General features: G+C 38.0%; 1 protein-coding gene and 1 long non-coding RNA gene across 6 annotated transcripts in view; one reads left to right on the forward strand and one right to left on the reverse strand.

Annotated features, from left to right (window-relative positions):
* Positions 1-22,185, forward strand: part of LOC139588421 (uncharacterized) — a 43,120-nt gene that overhangs the window by 13,303 nt on the left and 7,632 nt on the right. The gene's annotated exons all lie outside the window — the stretch shown is intronic.
* SLC13A1 (solute carrier family 13 member 1) overlaps positions 1-22,185 on the reverse strand; it is a 51,556-nt gene that overhangs the window by 4,614 nt on the left and 24,757 nt on the right. For 4 of the 5 annotated variants that reach the window (XM_071423762.1, XM_071423764.1, XM_071423763.1 and 1 more), the window contains 13 exons: positions 20,276-20,404; positions 19,353-19,489; positions 15,343-15,530; positions 14,701-14,758; positions 14,545-14,611; positions 13,886-14,049; positions 12,156-12,275; positions 10,869-10,967; positions 10,678-10,779; positions 4,873-4,976; positions 3,250-3,359; positions 2,438-2,599; positions 78-215 (listed from right to left, as the gene is read on the reverse strand). In XM_071423762.1, coding sequence (XP_071279863.1) covers positions 78-215; positions 2,438-2,599; positions 3,250-3,359; positions 4,873-4,976; positions 10,678-10,779; positions 10,869-10,967; positions 12,156-12,275; positions 13,886-14,049; positions 14,545-14,611; positions 14,701-14,758; positions 15,343-15,530; positions 19,353-19,489; positions 20,276-20,404 — 1,578 coding nt within the window. The remainder of the gene's footprint in view (positions 1-77; positions 216-2,437; positions 2,600-3,249; positions 3,360-4,872; positions 4,977-10,677; positions 10,780-10,868; positions 10,968-12,155; positions 12,276-13,885; positions 14,050-14,544; positions 14,612-14,700; positions 14,759-15,342; positions 15,531-19,352; positions 19,490-20,275; positions 20,405-22,185) is intronic. The other variant, XM_071423765.1, reaches the window with a different exon arrangement.

Raw genomic sequence — 22,185 nt, forward strand, 5'->3', positions numbered from 1 at the left:
AGAAATATGTATCAAGACAATGAAGCAAAATTTTTGAATGCCAAAAATCCCCTTTAGAACTTTTGCTTAAAACTCACCATGTCCATAATTGTTAAATGACCATATGAAAACACGATGGCATTGGCTGGGTTTGCTACGGGAAGCAGGAATGCAAAGGAAGTACACAAGGTAGCAGGTATCAAAATGAAAAGTGGGTTCACATGAATGGCTTCAGCCTACCAAAAAATGAAAGAGAGCACAGCTGTCAAGGGATGCATTTGCCAAATTAAATACAGAAATATAAACTTCCTATATTAACACAAGTGAAATCTGAATGGAACTACCAGTTTAAATAATGAGAAAACACCTTTTTTGGTAAATCATTTTTTAAGAACATTGCACAGGCACGAAAAGCAAAAACACTGCAAGAGAGATGATAAAGCTGAATTTGTATATAGTACATTACTGATGATCCAGATGAAGGGGTTGCGTGTACTCTCAGTAAAGGTGTGAATGACACTACATTGGGGGGTGTTGATCAGCTGGAGAGTAGGAAGGCTCTGCAGAGGATCTGGACAGACTGGATTGATAAGGTTTAACAAGACTAAATGCTAGGTTGTGCCCTAGGGTCACAACAATTGCAGGCAGTACCACAGGCTGGGGGCAGACGGGCTGCAAAAGTTCCTGGTGAAAAAGGAGTGGCTGTGTTGGTTGATGGGACATGAACATGATCCAGTGTGTGCACAGGTGGCCAAGAAGGCTGTAGCCATCCTGGCCTGTATCAGCAACAGTGTGGCCAGCAGGACCAGGCAGTGTTTGTCCCCTGTACTCAGCACTGTTGTGGCCGCACTTTGAGTGCTGAGTCCAGCTCTGGACCCCTCACTACAAGAAAGACATTGAGGGGCTGGAGTGTGTCCAGAAGAAGGCAATGGAGCTGGGGAAGGGCTGGGAGCACAAGTCCTTATAAAGAGTAGCTGAAGGGGCTGGGGGTAGTCAGCCTGGGGAAAGGCATCTCAGGAAAGACCTTATCACTCTCTACAACTCCCTGAAAGGAGGGTGGTGGGCATCAGTCTCTTCTCCCAGACAACTAGCAATAGGACAAGAGGAAATGGCCTCAAACTGCACCAGAGGAGGTTCAGGTTGGACATCAGGAAGAATTTCTTTAGTGAATGGTTTGTTAAACATTGGAATAGACTCCCATGGAGATGGTGGAGTCATCATTTGTGGAAGTGTCCAAAAAACAATTGGATGGAGCACCTAGTGTCATGGTTATTTGGCAAAGTGGTCATCAGTCAAAGATTGGACATATTGTCTCACTAATCTTTTCCAACCTAATTGATTCTGTAATTCTGTGAAAAGAGGAGTAACATTTCTTTGAAAGAAAAAGGCATTAGTATGTGTCAAGGCTGGCCAGGAGGAGACAAGAACTTTTGAAGAACGCGAAGACAAGAACTTTTGAAGAAAAAAGAATCAGATGTTTTGATAAAGATGATGAGAAGAAAGAAAATAATTGATCTAAGGACAGAAGAAATGTGAATTACAAAGCACATCTATTAGCCCTCTCTTCTCTTTGTGACAACCTGGAGTGTTAACCATTTTTGCAGAAGATGCAGTCTGGAAGAAACCCTAAGAGAACTGTCCTTTTAAGAGCTTCAAATATTCACAAATAGTAATAAAAGCATCAATTTTCACATGTTGAACTGTACTGGAATTTTCTGAGGTAATTTTCTTCACAGTGGCTTGTATGTTTTGGATTTATGCTGAACACAGTGTTGACAATATAGGGTTGTTTTCTCCTGGCTGAGCAGTACTTAGACAGAGCAGAGGCCTTTCCTATTTTTCTCACTGCCACAGTGATGAGAAGCTGGGGTGGAATTGGCAGGAGACATGGTCAGGACAGCTGACCCCAGCTTCCAAGGGATATTCCATACCATATGGCATCATGCTCAGTATATAAAGCAGGGGGAGTTTGGTGTGGTGGCATTTCTTACCTCAAGTTACTGTCATGTGTGATGGGGCCCTGCTCTCCTGGAGATGGCTGAACAGCAGCTTGCCCAGGGGAAGCAGTGAATTAATTACTTGTTTTGCTTTGTTTACACATGGAGCTTTTGCTTTCCCTGTTAAATTGTCTTCATCTGAACCCATGAATTTTCTAACTTTTCCCCTTCTAATTCTGTCCAGGACCCCTCTGGTGTGGGAGTGAGTGAGCAGCTGCCTATGGCTTGATTGCCATCTGGGTTTAATCCATAAAATGAACTTTTATCTAATTTTACTAATTTTTCAGCATCTTCTGGTAAAACCACCTAAAGCAACCAAATATACAGTACACAATACAGGACAGCAAAAAACCTCCATGAAGTATTTTATTGAGACTTTTTAAAACCGCTTCTTTGAGCAGCTGCATTACTACATAGGTGATAGAGTAGATTCTGATTAAAAATAAACTTGTTTTACTCACCAAAGGAGATAGTATGGGCAAAAAGATTGTAATTGTAGCTGGATTGCTGGCTACTTCTGTTACTGTAGTGACAATAAGGCAGGATATCAGGATAATCAGCCACAAAGGTAATGATCCTAGAGGTGTCAATTTACTTGCTACCCACTCAGAAAGTTTTGAAACCTGCATTAGGAATGTGAGAACATGATTATGTTTAGCAAGTCACTGAAAGGAAAATTTTTTAAATGGTATATAAACAGAACTTATCTGCTAATAGTGAAGTATTTAGGTAAAAGAAAAATCTGAAATATTTTCCATATTTCTACCATGTGTTTTTAAGACCTTTTTTCTAATTCAGTGGTGCTCTATAGGAGCCCATGCAAGCTATATTCCATTTATTTATATTTGCATCTCTGAGATGGTTTGAGGAGTCTTAATTAGAAAATGGTAATATGAATATATTAGGCTTCATAACCAGAGTCTAGGTCCAAAGCTGTTTGATTTACTGGAGTCGCCATTAGACTCCACATGGGAGTTATCTCACTGACATTAAGGCTTTGGAAACAGTGTGTTGTCACAACCCCTGCCCCCATCAGATCTACATTAAATAAGAAACAGTAGTCATCACTATGCATGGTCTTGGAAGACATAGGAAACTTCTTTTTCTCTAAACCTGCTTTCTGAACATCTTGAATATTCATCACATTTATCCTGTTCAATGTTGCTACAGAATAACTTGCTAAAACAAGAGAATAACTGTGAATTCCCTGCATGTCTGAATTGCTCTTGATTGGGTCACGTTATTTGTTCAGTACTTCTATAAATTGCATTACCTCGCAGCCGTCTGCCAGAGCAAACCCGCCACCAACAAGAATAGCTATTTCCCAGGGCATGCATGACTGAAATTCCTTCCAAGTAATCAGTGGAATGTAACCAGAAACAGCTAGAGGGAAAAAAAAAAAAAATATATATATATAACCCCCCAACCAGCATTTAAAAACATATTGACAAGCTCTTGAAATAATCTCCCTGAGGAAGTACTTGTGAAAAATTCAAAGACTAAAAGCTCATCATTGTAACATGAACAAGGTCTCTGACAGAAACAACCTGCACTTCCTGGTACAGATCTTTAACTGGGGAAAACTGTCATGGCTTGGAAACATTAGAGCTGTGATGGTTACCACCAGTGGAGCACTGGTCCCTTTCCCCTCCTTCCTATGTGGAAGAGAGCTGTAGGATACCAATGGGTTTTATTTACTCAGTAAAACTTCACTATTCAGGCAGATTGCTGAGCCAATGCTGTTCTGACCTTCTGTCCTGGCTTGCCAAGCAAATTGTATTCTATTTGCCATCTGTATGGCAGTTGTCCTCTGTTAAGTGGGCAGTTTTCCTTATCTCTTCTGCAACCACTCCTCCCTCTGGGAAGACATCTGCTGATAACAGGCTACTGAATGTCAGTGCATGACTGATAAGAACTACAGCATCCCACTGTGAGATGCTCCGCCCAGAGGGAGGAGCCAAGCATTCCTACCCGGATATAATCTTGAGGCTCTGGAACACCAGCATGGCTTTCTCCACTGGATTTCCCAGAGGAACAGCTGCCTCTTCTGCTGGATGTTCAGAGGAAGACTACTGGATCAACAGAACCACACTTGACACTCCAGGAGGACTGCAGCCACAATTCCAATTGGACTGCTACCAACATCCTGACCAACAGGATGTCAGGTTGTGTTCTGAATCTGTCAGTGTGGTTTTAGTTTACTGCACTGTTTATTTTCTGCATTTTTTTTATTTTCTTCCCTAATAAAGAACTCTTACTCCTGCTCCCATATATTTGTCTGAGAGCCCCGGTTAATTTCAAATTTACAACAATTTGGAGGGAGAGGGTTTATATTATCTATTTCAAGGGAGGCTCCTGCCTTCAATAGCACACACCTATCTTTCCAAACCAAGACACCTTCCGTTCTCTGTGAACCCCTAGATCCCATTCTTTTCAGCAGCACAAGTAAATGCATAAAGAGGATGAGCCAGATGTGTACTTTAAACAAAAAATCCATTTTGAAGAGGAAAAATTACATGATAATGAATTAATGTACAATTTTGGGTTTTATAGGGTACCCTAATCAAGCAGTAACATTTTCAAAACATGAGCCTAGCCCTGCTCCATGCAGCCCATTTCAAAGCCCATTGCAGTGAATTGGCAGGTGGTTTCCATTGGTGTCCATGGGTACAGGTAGCAGCTTCCTGCACAGCACTAGCTCCTGCTGCTCACATTGAATAATTGTTGGCACTGACTTCCAGGCCAGGGATGCTTTACACCCCAGTGCTTTATACCCTCTATTAAGACTTCAGCATGAGTATTTAAACACATTCCTCTAACCAGTGCAATAAGTTACATTTACAGTAGCATCTTAGATACATTATTGTAGTAAAATCGACATCAAAATGTACTCAACTGTTTTCTCCATTCGATGTCCTAGGCAATGTTTTTGCTGGAATAATAAAGAACAGGAGGCCTATCACTAAGGCAGCTGTTGAATCCGTAATATAGCTTTTATATCTATGGAGAAGTCAACAAGAAAAAAAACACATAAATATATATAGTCAGGAGAAGGAGGGGAGGAGAGAGGAAGAGGATAGAGTAGCAGGAAAGTCCAAAGTCTGCTGTGGACTGACCATAACCATCTATTCCTTATCCCTTGCACCATTAGGTGTGGTGAAAAGAGGTAGAGGAGTCAGGTTGAGCCTGGAAAAAAGAGGATGAGGGGAAAGTGCTTTAGTTTTAAAATTATTTTTAATTGGCAGTTAAATTAATTTTTCCCATATCAAGTCTGCCCACAATGGTAACTGATAAGCAATCATTTATCCCTGTTTTTATCCTGACCCAAAAGCTTTTTGACCTTATTTTATCCCCTTTACTATTGCGGAGAGGCAGTGACAAAGTTGTTGGGTGGGCATCTGGCAGATAATCAAGGTCAGCTCCTCAGATCCATAGAAATTTTTGGTGCAGGCCCTATAAATTCCTAAATAAGCGTCTTGAGTAAGCATGTGTTATTTTGCCATACAGAAATAAGCTGATGGAGGGGGATATTCAGAAGTAGCTGATGCTTAGATAACTAGTTTTCACAGTTTAATGATAAATTTAAAAATTTTAATATGCTCTGCAGTAGATTCCATTTAAGAGGCCTTAAAAAACACAGTGCATACCAACAAAGGGCATTTTCTAGCTGAGGAAAAGCAGCAGAACTTTATTATCATCCTCCTATGGCTGTTATTACTAGGGTCACAGTCACAAGGGTCGTGTTTGTTTTGGTCATTTCCAGTACCTCAGAACTGTTTGCACTACTGTGTCTTAAACTGCTTCGATATCCTTCTAACTTGTAAAGAGTAGCTCCAAGATCAGGCAAGGTGCCAAGCTGAGCTGTAAGGCCATTTTAACACATACAAGCCTGTTAATCAATGTTAGCTAATGACATATCCCAGTCTGTCTTATTTCAGTCAAGATGGCCATTAAAATGAATAGAAATTTTACTGAAGAAAGCTAAGCAAACATTTTCTTAACCTTGTTTTTTTTTCTATTTTCTGCAAGTTCTTCTGTATGATTTTCTGAACCAACACACCAATATATTTGTTCTCTCAGCCTCAGACCATATGCTTTCTAAATATTCAGCTACAGTAGGTCCAATAATAACTTCCCGTCAGATCTTCCCAGCAGCTTAATGTTTGTACTGAACCAGAGCTTCTCACTGAAAGCAAAAAACAGTTCTCTCACTTATATGCTACAAATATCTAATCCTTTGCTTTGTTAGGTGAAATTCAAAAAAACTTTAATATGTATACCTGACTTACACCAAAACCAGCATAATTTTAGCTAAAACTGTCACAAAATGAAGATGCCCCAGAAGTTGAAGTGATTCTCTAAAATTTTCTGCCTCCTGCTTCCTAGTCTCTGCCTGCATAGAAAATACATTTTGAAAAAAAAAGTTACTATATCTTTCTGGTTTCTTAAGGCAGGAAGTTCTGCTTGTATATCATCTTTAACCTAGGACCAGATGCATCAGGTCTAGAGATATAAAATCTCTTCCTCTTGGATCCTATCCTACATTCTTTTAAGGCTTGCTAGAAGTTTTGGAGGAAAGTGAGATCTAGATACAGAAACAATTCATGCTGTCACTTTCCTCTAGGCAGCTCCATTTTCATTTAATGGTTGAGTTTGAAAGGGATCTCAGGAGGTTGCTTGGTCCAACCCCCTCTGCTCAGGCAGGGTCACTCAGAGCCAGCTGCCCAGGACTATGTTCAGACAGTTTTTTAATATCTCCAAGGATGGAAAATCAAAAACCCCTCTGGGTCACTATCACAGGTAAAAAAACATCTCCTGCTGTTCAGGAGGCAACCTGTAAGTTTAATTTTGTGCCCATTGTCTCTCAGCCTGTCATTGAGCCCCACTAAGGAGAGCCTGACTCTCTCCTCTTTGCTCTCTCTCATGTAGTTTTAAACATTGTCAAGGTGACCCTGCAGCCCCCTTCCTACAGGACTGTTCCTCCCCAGGTGCAGGACTCTGCACTTACTCTAGTTGAACTAGGGAGTGCAACTTTTTGCTCACAAACTCAGTATTCCTGATGCAAAACACCATTCTCAAAAAACCTGCTTGGGACACACACATATCCTACCACCAGTCAAATTATTATGAGGACACACACACTATGTCATTCCAAACAGAAGCTTTTCAATCATTATCAAATTTTGAGATAAATGGTTGTTTAAAGCCTATTTATCCAAGTTGTAATACAACTGCATATATAACATCTACTTGCTTATGAGACTTTAAATCTGATTGTGCTACAAGCAAAAAACCTGTTGATTCAAGAGATCTCAAAATGACTCCAAACGGGATCATTGTAGAGAAGATGTGGACAAAAAGACCCAGTGGTCTTATATTAGAAGTAAAGAAAGCAATAAATCATGAAGAAAAAAATACAGTACATCCAGGCAATAATCTGTGGAAGAGTGAGGGAAGCCTACCTTGCCTACATCAGCTGTAATCAGCTGCAGGTCAGTGTTGAACTTTCTGTTTCTTATGAGGCTCATAAACCCAAAGGCCAAAGGCCAACCTGGAACTGCTCTAATTGAAGCTAATACCTGACAGCCTGGAATCAGACCAGGACATAGAAGGAAACTGCTGTGGCAGAAATGATGTGTGATCATGTGCTGTCAACAGATGGGGAGGAAACAGGCATTTTTACCCTGTGCTGCTCTCTGTAGTGTTATACAATATTTATTAAAACATCCTGCCATCCGTTCACAGAAGGGTGCAGGGCGGGACACCAAAGGAAGGATTAATCTTTAATAAATATACATTTTTTTCTTAAGAAAAATAAACTGGTAGAGGTAATGTATTTTTGAAAGGCATCTGATAAAGCTGGAAATAATGGGCTCTACTCAATACTTCTACAGCAGAAATGTGGATTAAAAATTTGCTGACAGGACAAAAAGCAGCTCTTAAGAAGTATGAAAGTAGCATAAATAAATAGTGGTATTTCTGCTGGGATTTCAAAAGTATCAGTGTTTGCATATTAAAGGGGTACTCAGTAACATGACGATAACATGGGGTCTGATAACATGAACGTGGATGGTGACAGTGATGGGAAATTTTCTTTGAAACAAAGATTTAAGCATTTAATTTAGTTCATCAAGCAAAGCTTATAAGGTGATAAAATCACAAGATACATATACTTTTAAAGCACAGAAGATTTTTTTAATCCAACAGAGAAAGACAAAAATAGATATCTGGAAGCATATCCCAACAGAAAGCAGTATGTTAGTTTGTCTTTTTTCAGTTTGACAACAGACATGACTATCAAGGAAATTAGCAAATTCCAAAATTTGAGGAACCTGGGCTTTGCCACCCTAACATCAAGCCTGGTTTCTTTCTGGAAATTCAGGTTCTGTAAAGTAAATTTCTACTAGGTTTAACACACAGAACAGTGTAACTCTTTTGATCTTCAGCATGCTAGAATAAAGGATCAGACAGACCTTTCTAGTTTAAGACCATGAGGGTAGTGCAATTCCCACCTAATAGGATGCACTCACTAGTCTCAGAGCAACATTATGGCTTTTCATAAGGTAGAAGCTCTTTTCAGGTGGCAGAAATTCCCTTAGGCCTTCTTGAGACTGTGGGATAAAACCCTGTGGAAAACAAGTGCTATCAGATTTCTGTAAGGGTGGAGAATATTTCCTTATAGGTGTTTCCTGTAACATAAAGAAGTTATGCATATCCCTATCTCTGTACTTAAGTCCAAAGCCATTTTATATGCAGAGGCCTTAGGGAACAAGTGTGTAAGAGATGTAATCTGCAGTTCAGTGCACTGCTACAAGCCTCTTGGACACCACAGGGTCAGAAATACAGTTCCTAAGATCTGAGGGTTTTTTCCCTCAGATTTCTTTGTTGTTGCTCTTGTTTGGTTTGGGTTTTACCTCTAAGAATATGCCTTGCTCACAGCTGTACCCGTGCCGATCCTATGCCCCGCTCCTTTATTTTCCCTGAGAAGTTTTGTTGCTCTGAAAGTATTAATATAATTTACTGGTTTTGTGCCTGTTAATATAATTGATTGATAAATTAAAGCTATCTAGAAATAGTCAGGGTATGAATAGTAAGAAATGCTTTCTTTCCTCTTAAAGTTCATAAGGAAAGCTTTGTTTCTCTTCAGGTTAGCTCACCCAATTTACAACATAATTTGGCCTAATGTGCTGTGATACATGCTTGCAGTTCCTTCCAAGGGCAGCATTAGAGGGCATCCACAAAGTAACATCCCTGTGCAGAACCTGTAACCCTGCTCATTTTTGCGAATGTTCTGTTTTTCTCTACCAATGAACAAAATCCTCAGACAATGATAACCAGCTTCAAATAGGAATATGTAGCTCTCTGGATGAAAAAAAAGTTATTTGAACCCTAAGTCACATATTTGAAAGGTTTTTTAGAGTGCCTTGTATTTCAGTTTAATATGTAGCTCTTTAAACAATGCTGGGTGAGCTCTGGGTGTTAATAGGAAGAAGGAAGTAAAGCCAACCCAGCCTGATTACTAAGCTAGCTGATCGTTTAATTAGGTCACCACTCCAAAACCCTTTCAAGAGTGTAGTGTTTCATATGAGACAGTGATCATCATCTCTGCTGTTCTTGTAAGAGAAAAACAAGTGTTACTTTTCAATTTTTTACGATGATTAAAAGTAAATAATTTTAAAACAATCTTAGTTTTTAATATACTTTTTAATGGTATTTTTTGTGCAAAATAATTTTGTGTTACACTTTAAATCTTCAAAGTGCTACAATTATTTCTTGTGACAACTCCCAGACTTTCTGGAAGAGCGCTGGGAAAGTGTGTAAGTGGTGGAAATATACTTAAAGAGAGAAGGCATGAGGTATGTGTGTTCACATGTCATTTATCACAAACACACAGGAAAACAAAATGGAAAATTACCCTTCTAGTCTAGAACTGGCCTTTGGGATAGCCAGTAATAAATGTTAAACCCATAAGGACTTAAACAGCATTAAGGCCAACCTCTCCCAATACTGCAACTACTTCCCACCACTCCAGAGCAAAACTTGAAGCTCTATCTCAGAAAAACAGAACTGTAATTCCAGTAATTGCAGCAAGAGAAAAGGAGATATCATGGTAATATAAGTTCCTGTAAGACTGACTGATTACTTAGGGAAAGAAATCCAGATGATCCTGGAAAAGTTGCAGCACAAGACAAAAAACCCCTACAATAGTTCTTGACTTTTTGGTATTCAGTTAAACTATGACTTTCAGGGAGTTATGTATGAATGGACAGTAATTTATATCATTAATTTCAGCTGTGAAAGCAGGGGATGCTTGCCTGTATGCATATAAGTGTGCTGTCACTAAGGGAAGTAGATAAAAAAATCCTAACCAGATTTATTCTTTGAATTTCTTGATGAGGAAGTGGGGTACTTTGGCATCAATTGTTATGCATTCTCCCTCACCATATTAAGCCAAAAATCTAGTAACAATCCCTCTTAGGAGGCACTTTAATTTATCCTATAACAGGTTTTACACATTTCAGCTATTTCTCACATATATATGTGAAGTTGCTGGTGTTTATCTGTATACACTACAAAGGTTTGCAACAAGTTTGGCCTGGCATATTGAAAGTATTTTAATTTTTGAAAATTGGTAAGAAAAGAAGGTATATAGTTAAGGTAGAGTACAGTTTTTTTTGGTTTATTATAAGAGACCACTTACTTTGGGAAAAGTGAAGACCATCCTGGGATGAAGCCAGGATCTCTGGTGAACCACAGGAGGGTCATTAGAATGAACAGGACAAGTGTAACAGTTTCTGGGTAGCTATAGCAGAAGTAGAATGAATTATAAATTTTCCTGAATTGACATTTAGATTTACCTGCTCTTGTTTGCAGATTTATAGTTTGAAATACCTAATTGGTCCAAGTTTCTTGTACTCCTCCTGAATCACCTGTGATGAGGCCTCTTCTCTAGCTGTTTTCTTCTTGCCACACGTGAACATGTTTTTTAAACTGGAATGTAAAGCAGCAATGTTTAATGATGAGATATTAGTGTATACAGAAAAAAACTGTCCAACCTTTCCAGTTACCAATAGCACTTGACAAATGTATATTTGTCACTTTACAATGCAGTATCTCCCATTTAGTTATCACACACCAAGCATATTGGAATTCATTGACAATGCCCAGTGGGAAAGTGACAGAGGCAGCAACAAAATGTGTTCTGTTATTGACCAGCTCATTTGGCCAGGAAGGATGAAACTTTAACCATGTGAACTAATTGAAAGAATCAAATATATAACTCTCTTTAATGAGAGTCTCCTTAAGTCTATGGCTTTGCTTTACTTTGTTTTTGAATGAAAAAGTTTTTCTTACACAAATAGCTTACATATTGATCAGCAGGGTATTTGCTACGAGCCAGGTTTTCATTCTTGGATAAGTCTCTTATACAAAGTAAAAAAGAACATTATCAAAACAATCAAGAAAAATGAAACTATAAATGTTCACATGTAGAGTGGTAAGCATGGGATGATTCTGTCTGCTTAAAACTAGTCTCAATTTTCATGTCTTGCACCACAAGTAGCCATGTAATTTTGGAAGATTGGTGTCTCTCCTATGGGAGGGAGAAAAAGGCTTTGAAGAATCATCCCAAAAGACGTATTGTCCTCTCCAAAACCATAGAAACCCAAGCTATGTGGAGAAACGCAGACCCTACCATACCACCACATGCAGATTTAGGAAAAGCAGAAGTTTCTTACCTCACATTTACAAATACAGTCATCTAGTTTATAACAGACATTGTTCAAGTATTCAAACCAATGCCTCACTCCAATAAAGGATGTATTCCTATGACTCTTCCAGTAAAAAAAAAAATTATATGATTTCAGTATTCTTTTGTCTTGCACACATGCACTTACTAATGACTATGCGTGTATATTATAAAGGAGTGAGTCCATTTGTGGTATGGACTTTTCACACTGGGCTGAATAGTCCAGGATTCGTATTTTAGAAAGTTCTTGTCCATCTGGAGATTGAGCCATACTAATCAAGGTCACAAAATCACTGTTGCTGCATTTTCTTCCTATTGAACCTAAGGAAAAGGCTCAATATTTATTAAACTAAGATGAAATCTTTATTCCTGGTAAAAATAACATTTTATATGAATAACCTTTAGTTGTATTGATAATACTGTTCACTTACTCAAACCCAAGGAAAAGCCACTGGAGCCAGAGCCAGGAGAGCAGCAGAATAATAACTGCAATGGGGATGGAAAGGATAAACCAGGATCCAAAATTGATGCACTGGCAACCTGGGTAACGTCTGGATGAAAGCAAAAAAATGTTTAGTTCACCTTTGCAAAGGAATGAAGACTTCAGAGAATTACCAGAAAGCACTTCTGCAGGAGAATATTTCTGGCTGGCAGCAGACTTCAGCATGAGGTGGCCTGTGGTATCCTCTTGCCTCACCCTCCCATCCTCTTCCTGGTCACCGTGACCACTACAGGAACTGGCTGTGCCAGTTATTTGGGCAATGGATCAGCAACAGGTCTGGGGATCTGACATGGACTGAGGTGTCTAAAGTGAGTTCAGTAAGCGAGGGAGGGCCATGCACAGCCTAAGGGCTGTTAGGACTATAAAGAAAAAGAACTTGAAAGAAAGGAATTTTTTGAGATGAGAATTTAGCACAAGAAAATATACTCAAATGAAAAAGCTCCAATGGATATAGAAGACAACAGTGGAAGCAACACTGAAAATTCTATTGTTTAGTTTTTTACTTGCACTATTTGAGTTGTACAGGGATCAATATTTGTGTAAGTATTTCTAGTAATCTGAAAATTGAAGTTAGGTATTCTTCATCTCCAGAGCAAATATCCCTCAGGTAGAATGGATGATCAGTTTAAATTTTTTTTAAAAATAATCTATTACATATGTCTGGTTGGATTATCTGCTATTGTTGGATTATCTACTACAGGTCTTGCCTGAAGCAAGGATGGGCAGGACACACTGATTTATTTTCTAGATCTATTTCCTCTGGGAAACGTACAAGTGTGATTGATTTTAACAATCCTCTTTCTACAGTGATCTAGTGCCGATGACAGTAAACTCTTCACAGACAAACTCTACAAATGCTATCAATAACTGGTATTCAACAATTTTGTCATGTGCAATACAAAACAGCGGATGGAGGACAAAAAAGGATTTTGCTTTATTTTGTTTTATTTAAGAATTCAAGTAGGACTATTACTGACAATGGTAGTTTGTGGAAGAAAAAAAATGATCAGCAAGAACTATTGGATTCCAAGGGGTTTAGAATGAAATTTGCCAATTTTCTTTTCAAAGCAGTTCTACTTAAAAAAGAAAATGAATATTAGAAAATGCTTTGGAAAACTTAAAACATTGCTCCATTGAATGCAAAGTTTCAGACTGCCTTGAAATTATCTGCCTTTTTTGTTGATTAATGGACCCAGATTTCTCATTTCAACAGTGCTTAGCCTCTTGAAAGTCTCCTGATGCTATTTGCTAAGCAGTCTGAACTTATTTCCTGCTGTACTTAAAAATTAATAACAGATCTTTAGATAGCGATTGTTCTGTTCATGCCAAGTATTGCTTTCCTTCTAAGAAAATATCTTTTTCCATGCAGCTACTGAAATTGTAAAGTACTACTTTGTAAAGTACTACTTAACCAAGCAATGGTCATTTTGTTGCATGTGTTGGCAGGTCACTTACAGACTTTCCCCATGTAAGGCAAATACAAACCTGCAATTTCATTTTATCTCAGTAAAAAAAAAAAATTAGGAAAAGCAATAGAATCAAATAATATCAAATCAAAGGGCAAGGTTTCTAATGCGTTTTAGGGGAGCCATGTAAGAGCTCAAGAAAGTTAAACTTCTGGACTAAGAAGAGTACAAATAATGTAATATAGTCTCTTACGAATTGAAGTGCTCAGTAAAAATCAGATTAGTCGATGTTCCTGTGATTGTGGTGAGTCCTCCAATGGTAGCAGAATAAGCCACACATAAACACATCACTTTGAAAATCCCACTGTATTTGTCCTTTCTGCTTTTTCTCTGTGCTTCAGCAGGTGGTAGGTTCTGCTTAGAAAATATATACACTAATTAATATATAAGAAGGGCACATCATCAGGCACAAAAATAGAATTTGAGGATATCTCAGAAGAGATAGACAATTTACTGGCAATATAGTTGTCTGCAGTGTGGCTTGGTTCACAGTTACACTGGTAATGCAATTATTCATGCAAAGGAAAAGGAGGCAGAGTCAAATCCTGAAGTCCCTTCCCTGATCTTAGTCTTTACAGAACTGCCTCTGTATAGACTGATACATACACACACACCTGATATAGAGTTTGTACTCTGGTGAGGTTGCTTTAACTTGTGCAAAATGGGAGGACAAAACCAGTAATGAAATAGCAAGCAAAGTGTGTACGTGTGTCTAACTACAGGTATATTTTTTATTCACATGTATCCAGCTTCATTAAATGGCACAAACCTGTGCGTTTTTAGGTGTGGCATAGAAGTGCAATTTAGGTTAAAACTAAGCTTCACTGCATAATAAAAAGACACTTTAAGTACCTGTTCATTTCCTTTTTCATTTTCCTTTTCAACTGTGCATACAGTACTACCCACATTGTTGTTATATCTGGAAAAACAAAGGCATGTATTGTAGCAAACAGATATTCTATTTAGATTAATTCTTAGAACAGAACTTACTAAATAAATAACAATTACCCATTTATTGGTTTTTCTTTCTCTTTCCAATCTGGGTTTTCATGTACTCCTATATTTTCTGTAAGACAGTGATGCAAAGACAGAAAAGCATTGAAGGGAGTAAAACTGGAAAGGCTCCATCAACCTCTCAGCCCATGCACTTACTTCACATCATCCCATCAAGACATTTGCAAGCACCAATCTCAGAAACAGTTGATTTGTGCCCTACTCCTTCATGACTTCTGTTCCTCAGAATCTGAATCTTCTCATGAGGAGAAATATTCCTAATTTACAATCCAACTGTGAAGGTAATCAGTTTAGATTCAGTTGTTCTTCCAACATTACCCTATAGCTTAAAGAGCTCTTTTCCTGTGCTAACATTTAAGCTAACATGTATTTCCTTCCAGCCATCTTATAGATGATAAGAGAGGCTGATAAGCCAGCCCCTTCCTGTCTCCCCTCTTCTTATCCAGCTGCCGCCTTCTGCACCAGTTCAGTTTTTATTAATCTTTGTGATCATGAGAGAGGTCACACACAGTGACCCAAGAGAAGTCTCACAGTGAAGCACGAGAAGATGCCAGTTCTCCTCTGGCATTTCAGGGTACTTGCTGTGCTCCTTCCTGCCCAGTGAGGGTGGCAAAGCCACAACTGCAGCGTGCCTACCGTCCAGCTCCAGGGCTGGGTTGATGGAGCCATTAGAGTAGGACATCTCCAGCTCATCAGCTTCTGCTTCAGCTCTGATGATCTGCTGAGCTACAGCTTCTACGATTGGCATCACCATGGCAGCAGCAGAGGTGTTGCTGAGCCACATTGACAAGAAAGCACAGCTAACCATGAAACCCAGCATAAGCCTGGAATAGGAGAGAAGAGTCTGTGACTGCTACAGTAACACCTCCTATCATCAGTCTATTTAATATAAATGAGAACTTTGTCAACAGAAAAGTTGAAACACTGAAAATTTTAAGCTTGTAATTCTGAGAACATTTTTGAATTAAAATTGTCTTGATCTAAGATGCTGAAATTATCATATTTTAGAGGTCCAAATATGCTTTAAAGTGAAGCAGAAGCAATAATAATTATTTACAGAATTATACTGCGTATGAACCATCTTTGAAGAAAGAGAACCATGCATGTAACAAATTCAAATGAGAGTTATAATGGCTATGCTGCTGATGCTATTAATCTCATATTGTACAGTCTAGGTCAAAGCCCTGGAGTTCTCAGTTAGACAGTTAAGTTCTCTAGATATACCGGATCGGTTGTTACAGGAAGAAATATTAAAAATTCAGAGAGGTACAAAACATAGTTCTTACTCAGAGCACCAAGACAAGTATAGGCATTATTTGAGCTTCAATGAATGTCATCTTCAATATTAAATGGGAAAGGGAAGGGTCATTACAACTCCTCAATCTTGGCTCAACTTTTTGTAAGTTTACTACAAATAGTAATGCAATACACTGAATTGCATCAATGGCTGAAAAGTCAAGCATTCCATGTCATATCTGGTGAAGTTGGACTGCAAATTTAGAATACAGGTCACAATGTTGTTTTTAATGCATTTCTTGGAGCTGGAAATGTGAACAGTCCTCTTAAATACCTCTTCCAAGGTGCTTTCACTGACATGAAACACCTGCCATACATCATCACAGCAAGAGAACTTAGTGGAGGGGTAGTGATGCTGCACCTTTCCAACAGAAGACTTCTGTGCAATTTGTAAAATTCTTTGCGCAGCCTTGATCAGAAGCTTCACAAAAAAGTTAGTTTTACTTAGTACATGAAGCCAATATAGATATTGTAAATAAATATAAAAATGTAAATTATGTAAACGTTATTTGACGATGTAAAAATACTATCAAAATGTCTCATAGCCTTTCATTTCAGCTAATGGCAACAACATTTCAAACTGGATTTTTTCTCAGTAGGGGAGCCTTGTCCTTCCCTGTACACTTTTAACTGCAGCGATGAAATGATCTGTAGACCAGCAAGTCACAGACCTGATTCAACACAAATTGTCATTAGTAGTGTAAAACCCATTAATCTAGGCAGTTTTGGATTAGGTCTGCAGACAGAAGTTGAGGAAGAATTGTTTCTTATGCAGAAAATACAGGTCAGAATAAGCAAACTGAATATGAATTTTCACACTGTAGGAAAATGCCAACTTAGTAGAACTTGCAAGAGGATTTAAAAATAAAAGCAAATTAAGACATTCAGTAATGTATTCCAAAACTATTCATCATAAATTTCCAGCATGAGATGGATTGATGGTCAGGTATAATGGATGGTCAGGTCACCATTTGGTACAATGTGGTAGGCTCTACTGAGGAACTCTAAAAATTATTGCAAAATAATAAAATACATCCTACTCTGTTCAGGCCCAGTTTTTCTTCATTATTTTCTCTGTGGCATTGTTAAAAAATATTATGCATGAAATCTTGGATAATTATTTCATTATATCCAACTACAAAGTCACTCTTTGCTTTGTAGTGCAAAAAACCCAGTATTTTATTACCCTTGCAGGTTGTATAGACATATTCACCTTTCTCTGCTAGTCTGCAGACATTACTGCATAGCTCAAATGACAGAAAGCCTTTACAGGATCACAGAAAAATCTGGGCTGTGAAAAGCCCTTACGATCATCAAGTCCAACCATAAACATAACACTGCCAAGTTCACCACTAAACTATGTCCTGAAGTGCCACATGTACACATCTTCAAATACCTCAGGGATGATGACTCCCTTGGCATCCATTTCCAATGCCTGACCAACCATTCACTGAAGAAACTTTTCCTGTTATCCAATCTAATCCTCCTCTGGCCCAACTTGAAGATATTTCCTCTTGTCCTTTCACTTTTCAGCTGGGAGAAGAGGCTGACCTTCCCTTGGCTACAGCCTCCTTTCAAGGGAGTTGTAGACATTGATAAGGTCTCCCCTGAGAAGATTTTTCTCCAGACTGAACAACCCCAGCTCTCTCAGCTGCTCCTCATAAGACTCATGCTTCAGGCCCTTCAGCAGCTTCATTGTCCTTCTCTGGGCTTGCACCAGCACCTCAATGTCTTTCTTGTAGTGAAGGGTCCAGAATTGAGCACAGAATTTGAGCTACAGCCTCACTGGTGTTGAGTACTGGAAGACCATCCCTGTCCTGGTCCTGCTGGCCACATATGTCTGATACACATCAGTTTCTCCAGAAGAATATATAATGGAAAATCCAGAAGTCTCCTGCTATTTTACTTTCACTGCTGCACCCTTTCTGACCTGTAATGCAGAGGTCTCATGCAGTGATATCTCTGCCTTGGCTGGATGAGGCTGCAGTGTGCACAGGCTGCACCGTGCCTACTCTGGGCACAGCTAGTGAGCAGCAGATGCTGAGAGGTGGGTAGATCACAGATCTACCTTCACAGATCTTTTCATCCTTCACAGATCATTTAATCATAATCTTATCATCCCTTTGTCATGGCCAGGAAATGTGATAGGTGTGAAGGATGCTTCCTCAGGGTTACAGCTCTGGAGTTGCTTTAGGTATCCTCAGATGCTGGCTTCAGGTTTGACTGTTCACAGCAAGCTCCCCAGCAATGTTCAGCTTAGCACAGCACACCATCCACTTGTCATCTCCCTTTCAACATTTCAGCTAAAAGATGAGAATTTTGGAGCATTCAAAAGAGAAGTCAAAATAACTAAACCTGCATAGCACAAGAACACAGCTTAAGATAATGGGAGGCAGAAGAGCAAGAATGTAAGGAGAATTTTTTCCAAACAGAAAGCTACCAGTTATCAAAAGAGGTACAACTAAATCAAAATACATGTGATATTTAAAATTAGGTCAGTCAAATTACTGATGAATAGAAATAATCCAGCATTCTTATTCATTATTTAAATCACTTAAGAGGCATCTTATTTTTTAGGCCTGGGCTTTCTGGTTTTCTGACCATTTGCTTCCTTTCTGCTTCCTGGCAAAGTGTCACAAGCATGATATATTCTGGGAAGCTAAACTTGCTCCCTAGATATTATGAGCAGCCTTACTTGAATCCTGACAGATGCCTCTGTCAGCCTAAACTCTTTCTGCAAGTTTGTAAAGCAAGAAAAGCCTTGAAAAAGATTTTTCACTTCCAAAAATATATGTTGATAGTGAGTAAGCAGAGAGTGTGATTTCTTTTACCTTATCTCCTCATCCAGCTGAGGAAGTGCCTATCCTTTGATTTATTTTTTTTTCATATGTAGACAAAGGAAGACACCTTAAGTAAAGACATTATGTTAATGTGGTTTTCCTTCCCCACCACCTGCTTAGTTGTATGTTTGGTGTTTTTCCCCCCTCATTGTGTATTTGAACTATTTTTGTATTTTTGGGAATGTCCAGGATTTCAAAAACACTATTGTGTTGATATTGTAGGCATTGGGTGGGAAATGGGATCCCTATATTATTTACAATCTAATCCTACTTTTTGTTCAGAAGAATCCTCATTAGGAATAGAAGCACTGCAGGGAACTTTCAATTAGGATTTCAGCAAAATATTAAAGTGTCACCTACAAACCATTCATATCAATTTAAATATCTGCTTTGTTTGAGTAAAAAAGAAAGGCTGGATTTCTACTGTAGAAAGAGCAGTAGGCAATTATTTCTGGAATACATAGGTTTCCACAAGTATTATTATCCTTCAAGACACTGTTTAGCACATACCATGCAGGGTTGACACCCACCAGCATCACCATTTTTAAAGCCACTCTTTTGTGAAGATTCCATTTTTCTATTGACGTTGCCAAACAAATCACTCCAATCAGCAGCAGATGAAAGTCTTTAAAATAAGCAGATGCTACCTGAAACAAAATAAAAAAATCCAAAAACCAAAAGGGAAAATAAACCTCTTTTTAAAATTAAATGGTGAATTTCTTTTAGCCTTTGGTAATACCAATTTAATGAAAAAATCAGTAAGATTATATTATGAAATAAATAGACTCTTTTTTTCTTAAAATTAGGTCATTGGAACTATTAAATACATTTAACCAAATGATTCAAGGATAAATGCACTAAAATGCATATGGTTAAAACAAAATAAAAAATAAAGCTTCAGATAGAACAACCCAAAATTGTCAGTCACATCTCACATGCATACTAAATCAGGAATTAAATGTTGTTCTTGTTACTTTTTTTATCTATCCAACAGGTAAAATAACAACTTTAAGCATAGATTAGATTACGATTAGCTGTGATTTCATCTCTTTGGCACAAAGGTGTATAGTCAGCAGTTTGCACATGATGTCATTATTGTGACATTTTGCCTCTGTAATATTAAGGATATTTCATAACTACCTAACATTTTCCCATCAACTGATGTCTAAACACTGAGCCACTATCTAGGAGAAATTATTAAAGATTAATTATTAATTAATAATTATTATTAATTATTAAAGAAATTATTTTAAAAATGTGAACAAGTCCTGAAGACAAAGCATGTAAGCAAGTCCTGAGGCAGAACTATTGTGATTGGCACTCAGCAAATCCATGCATTTGCCTGACAGGTTTCAACATTATGTGTTTGTTTCATTCTTTGGAGTTTTGATTCTTGATATGCACAGTATAAAACAGAGAAAAATAAAGGTTACCTGCTTGGATCCCATTATACCAAACAAGGGGAACATAAAGGCAGGCAGCAAAGCTGAAACAGCCAGTGGCAAAGCTTCTGTGAGCCAAAAGATGGCAACTACAAACAACGTGTATGCACATTCTGCTTCCTAGAATACAAAAGGCACCAATAACAACATGAGCTGATCATCGAGGGAGAAAAAAAATCACAATTCAAGAAGCACAGCTCCATCAGTAGAGAGATTCCTCACAGCTGGAAAAAGTATGAGTCAAAGGACCTGTATTTAGGGTAGTTATTGTGTGCTACTGACAATCCTGCTGCGATATGAAACACACTCAGTAAAATAGGTGTAGAGAATTTTTTTTCTAAGAGATAGTAAAATTATTTCAATTCTATCCCTCAGGAACAGTGAGAAAATAGTCAGCTGCCTGTTCCTTCAAGGACAATTAATCACCTTCGAGGTCATTCTGAAGCATTCTCAGGCCATGAATTCCTATAAATCAAAAGCATTTTGCCTCTGTAAGCAAACCTTTAAGACTCCAGGAGTACTCGCAGTCAATAATTGGTCAAATGTTTTCTCTCCTGAAGTTTTGTCATCAGTAACAATAAGGCAAGGATATCATCTAATGAAAAAGGAATCATGCAATACTGACAAGAAACATGGCTGTTGTTTTTCAGGCTTTTAAATTTAGCGTGTATCTTTTGCTTCAACTCCTTAAAACCAGGAGGTTTTTTCTTTTCCTCTTTTTATTTTTTTTTTCCTCCCAGGAGAATAATTTTCAATGCTGTCTGTAAAATTCAGCCCCAAACAAATATAATGAGGTGAATTAAATATAGTTTCTTCCAGAGTATTAGAAATCTCTTTTGTGTAGTTTTTAATTTATATTTCTGCTATTAAGGAAAATGGTTTGGAACTCTTAGTGCCCCTGGTTAGGGTATGAAATTACTTAACAACAGCAGAGATGTTTTGTACTGGGAAAGGAACAGCTTAATGATGTAGCTCTTGGAACCTTTGACTGGAAAACAACAATATTAAACCTAAGTCAGTCAGCTGCGGCTATCATTTATTTTGGGAAAGAAATTTTTGTTATGTATGAAACAATTCAAAAATATCCATTCACCTAGCAAATGTTCATCTCACTTAAGTCCTATGATATTAAGAATTTCCCATGAGTTTCCTCTCAGAAAGGAAACTGAAATATTGGAATGTGATGTGAGAGTGTGAAGCACATTGCTCTGTACTCACCATCTAACTGTGATGCAAAGACTTCTGAACCAAATTTTCATGTATTTTCATGCATGGTATGTATAACACACACATGATAACACATCACAAAATTCCATTTCAATCTACTGGCATCAGAGCTGTACCAAATAGAGCCACTAATGACATTGTTAGATAGCTGTTTCATCAGCTTGGAGTTGTCCCAAGAGTTAGTGAATGCCAGAATTTATTTCAAGTAAAATAAAACTATAGATTTTTCTCTATTTAGGAACCAGAGGGAATTTGTCAGATCACTGAATTCAGTCATTTCCTATCAGACAACACAAAATGTGATGAACTTAAAATCTTTATTAAACAAAAAGTAATTGCAGCTCTTTTCCTGACAATTCATCTCCATTGTCAATTATACAGAGCTGTTAAAAAGAGTCCAAAAATAATAATGATAACAATATTTTCAATGTAGTCCAGATGTTAGAAAACAAATATGTGATTCTGAGCTTCATGCATCCAGTACAGAATTTTATGTTGAAGCTATCTTCTCTAAATTTCTGTGAAAATACACTGAATTGACAGAAAAATAATCACAATGCAAATATCATTATTCATTCAAAGTCTCTTCCAACTCAAACTATTTGTGATTCTGTTAATCTGAAAAGGTCTGGGAATCTCAATCTTTACATACAGGTGCAAAATAATTATCTCTC

This window comes from Agelaius tricolor, unplaced genomic scaffold (genome assembly GCF_023055355.1).
Source record: "Agelaius tricolor isolate 1412-34295 unplaced genomic scaffold, bAgeTri1.0.p SCAF_3, whole genome shotgun sequence".
Classification (NCBI taxonomy): domain Eukaryota; kingdom Metazoa; phylum Chordata; class Aves; order Passeriformes; family Icteridae; genus Agelaius; species Agelaius tricolor.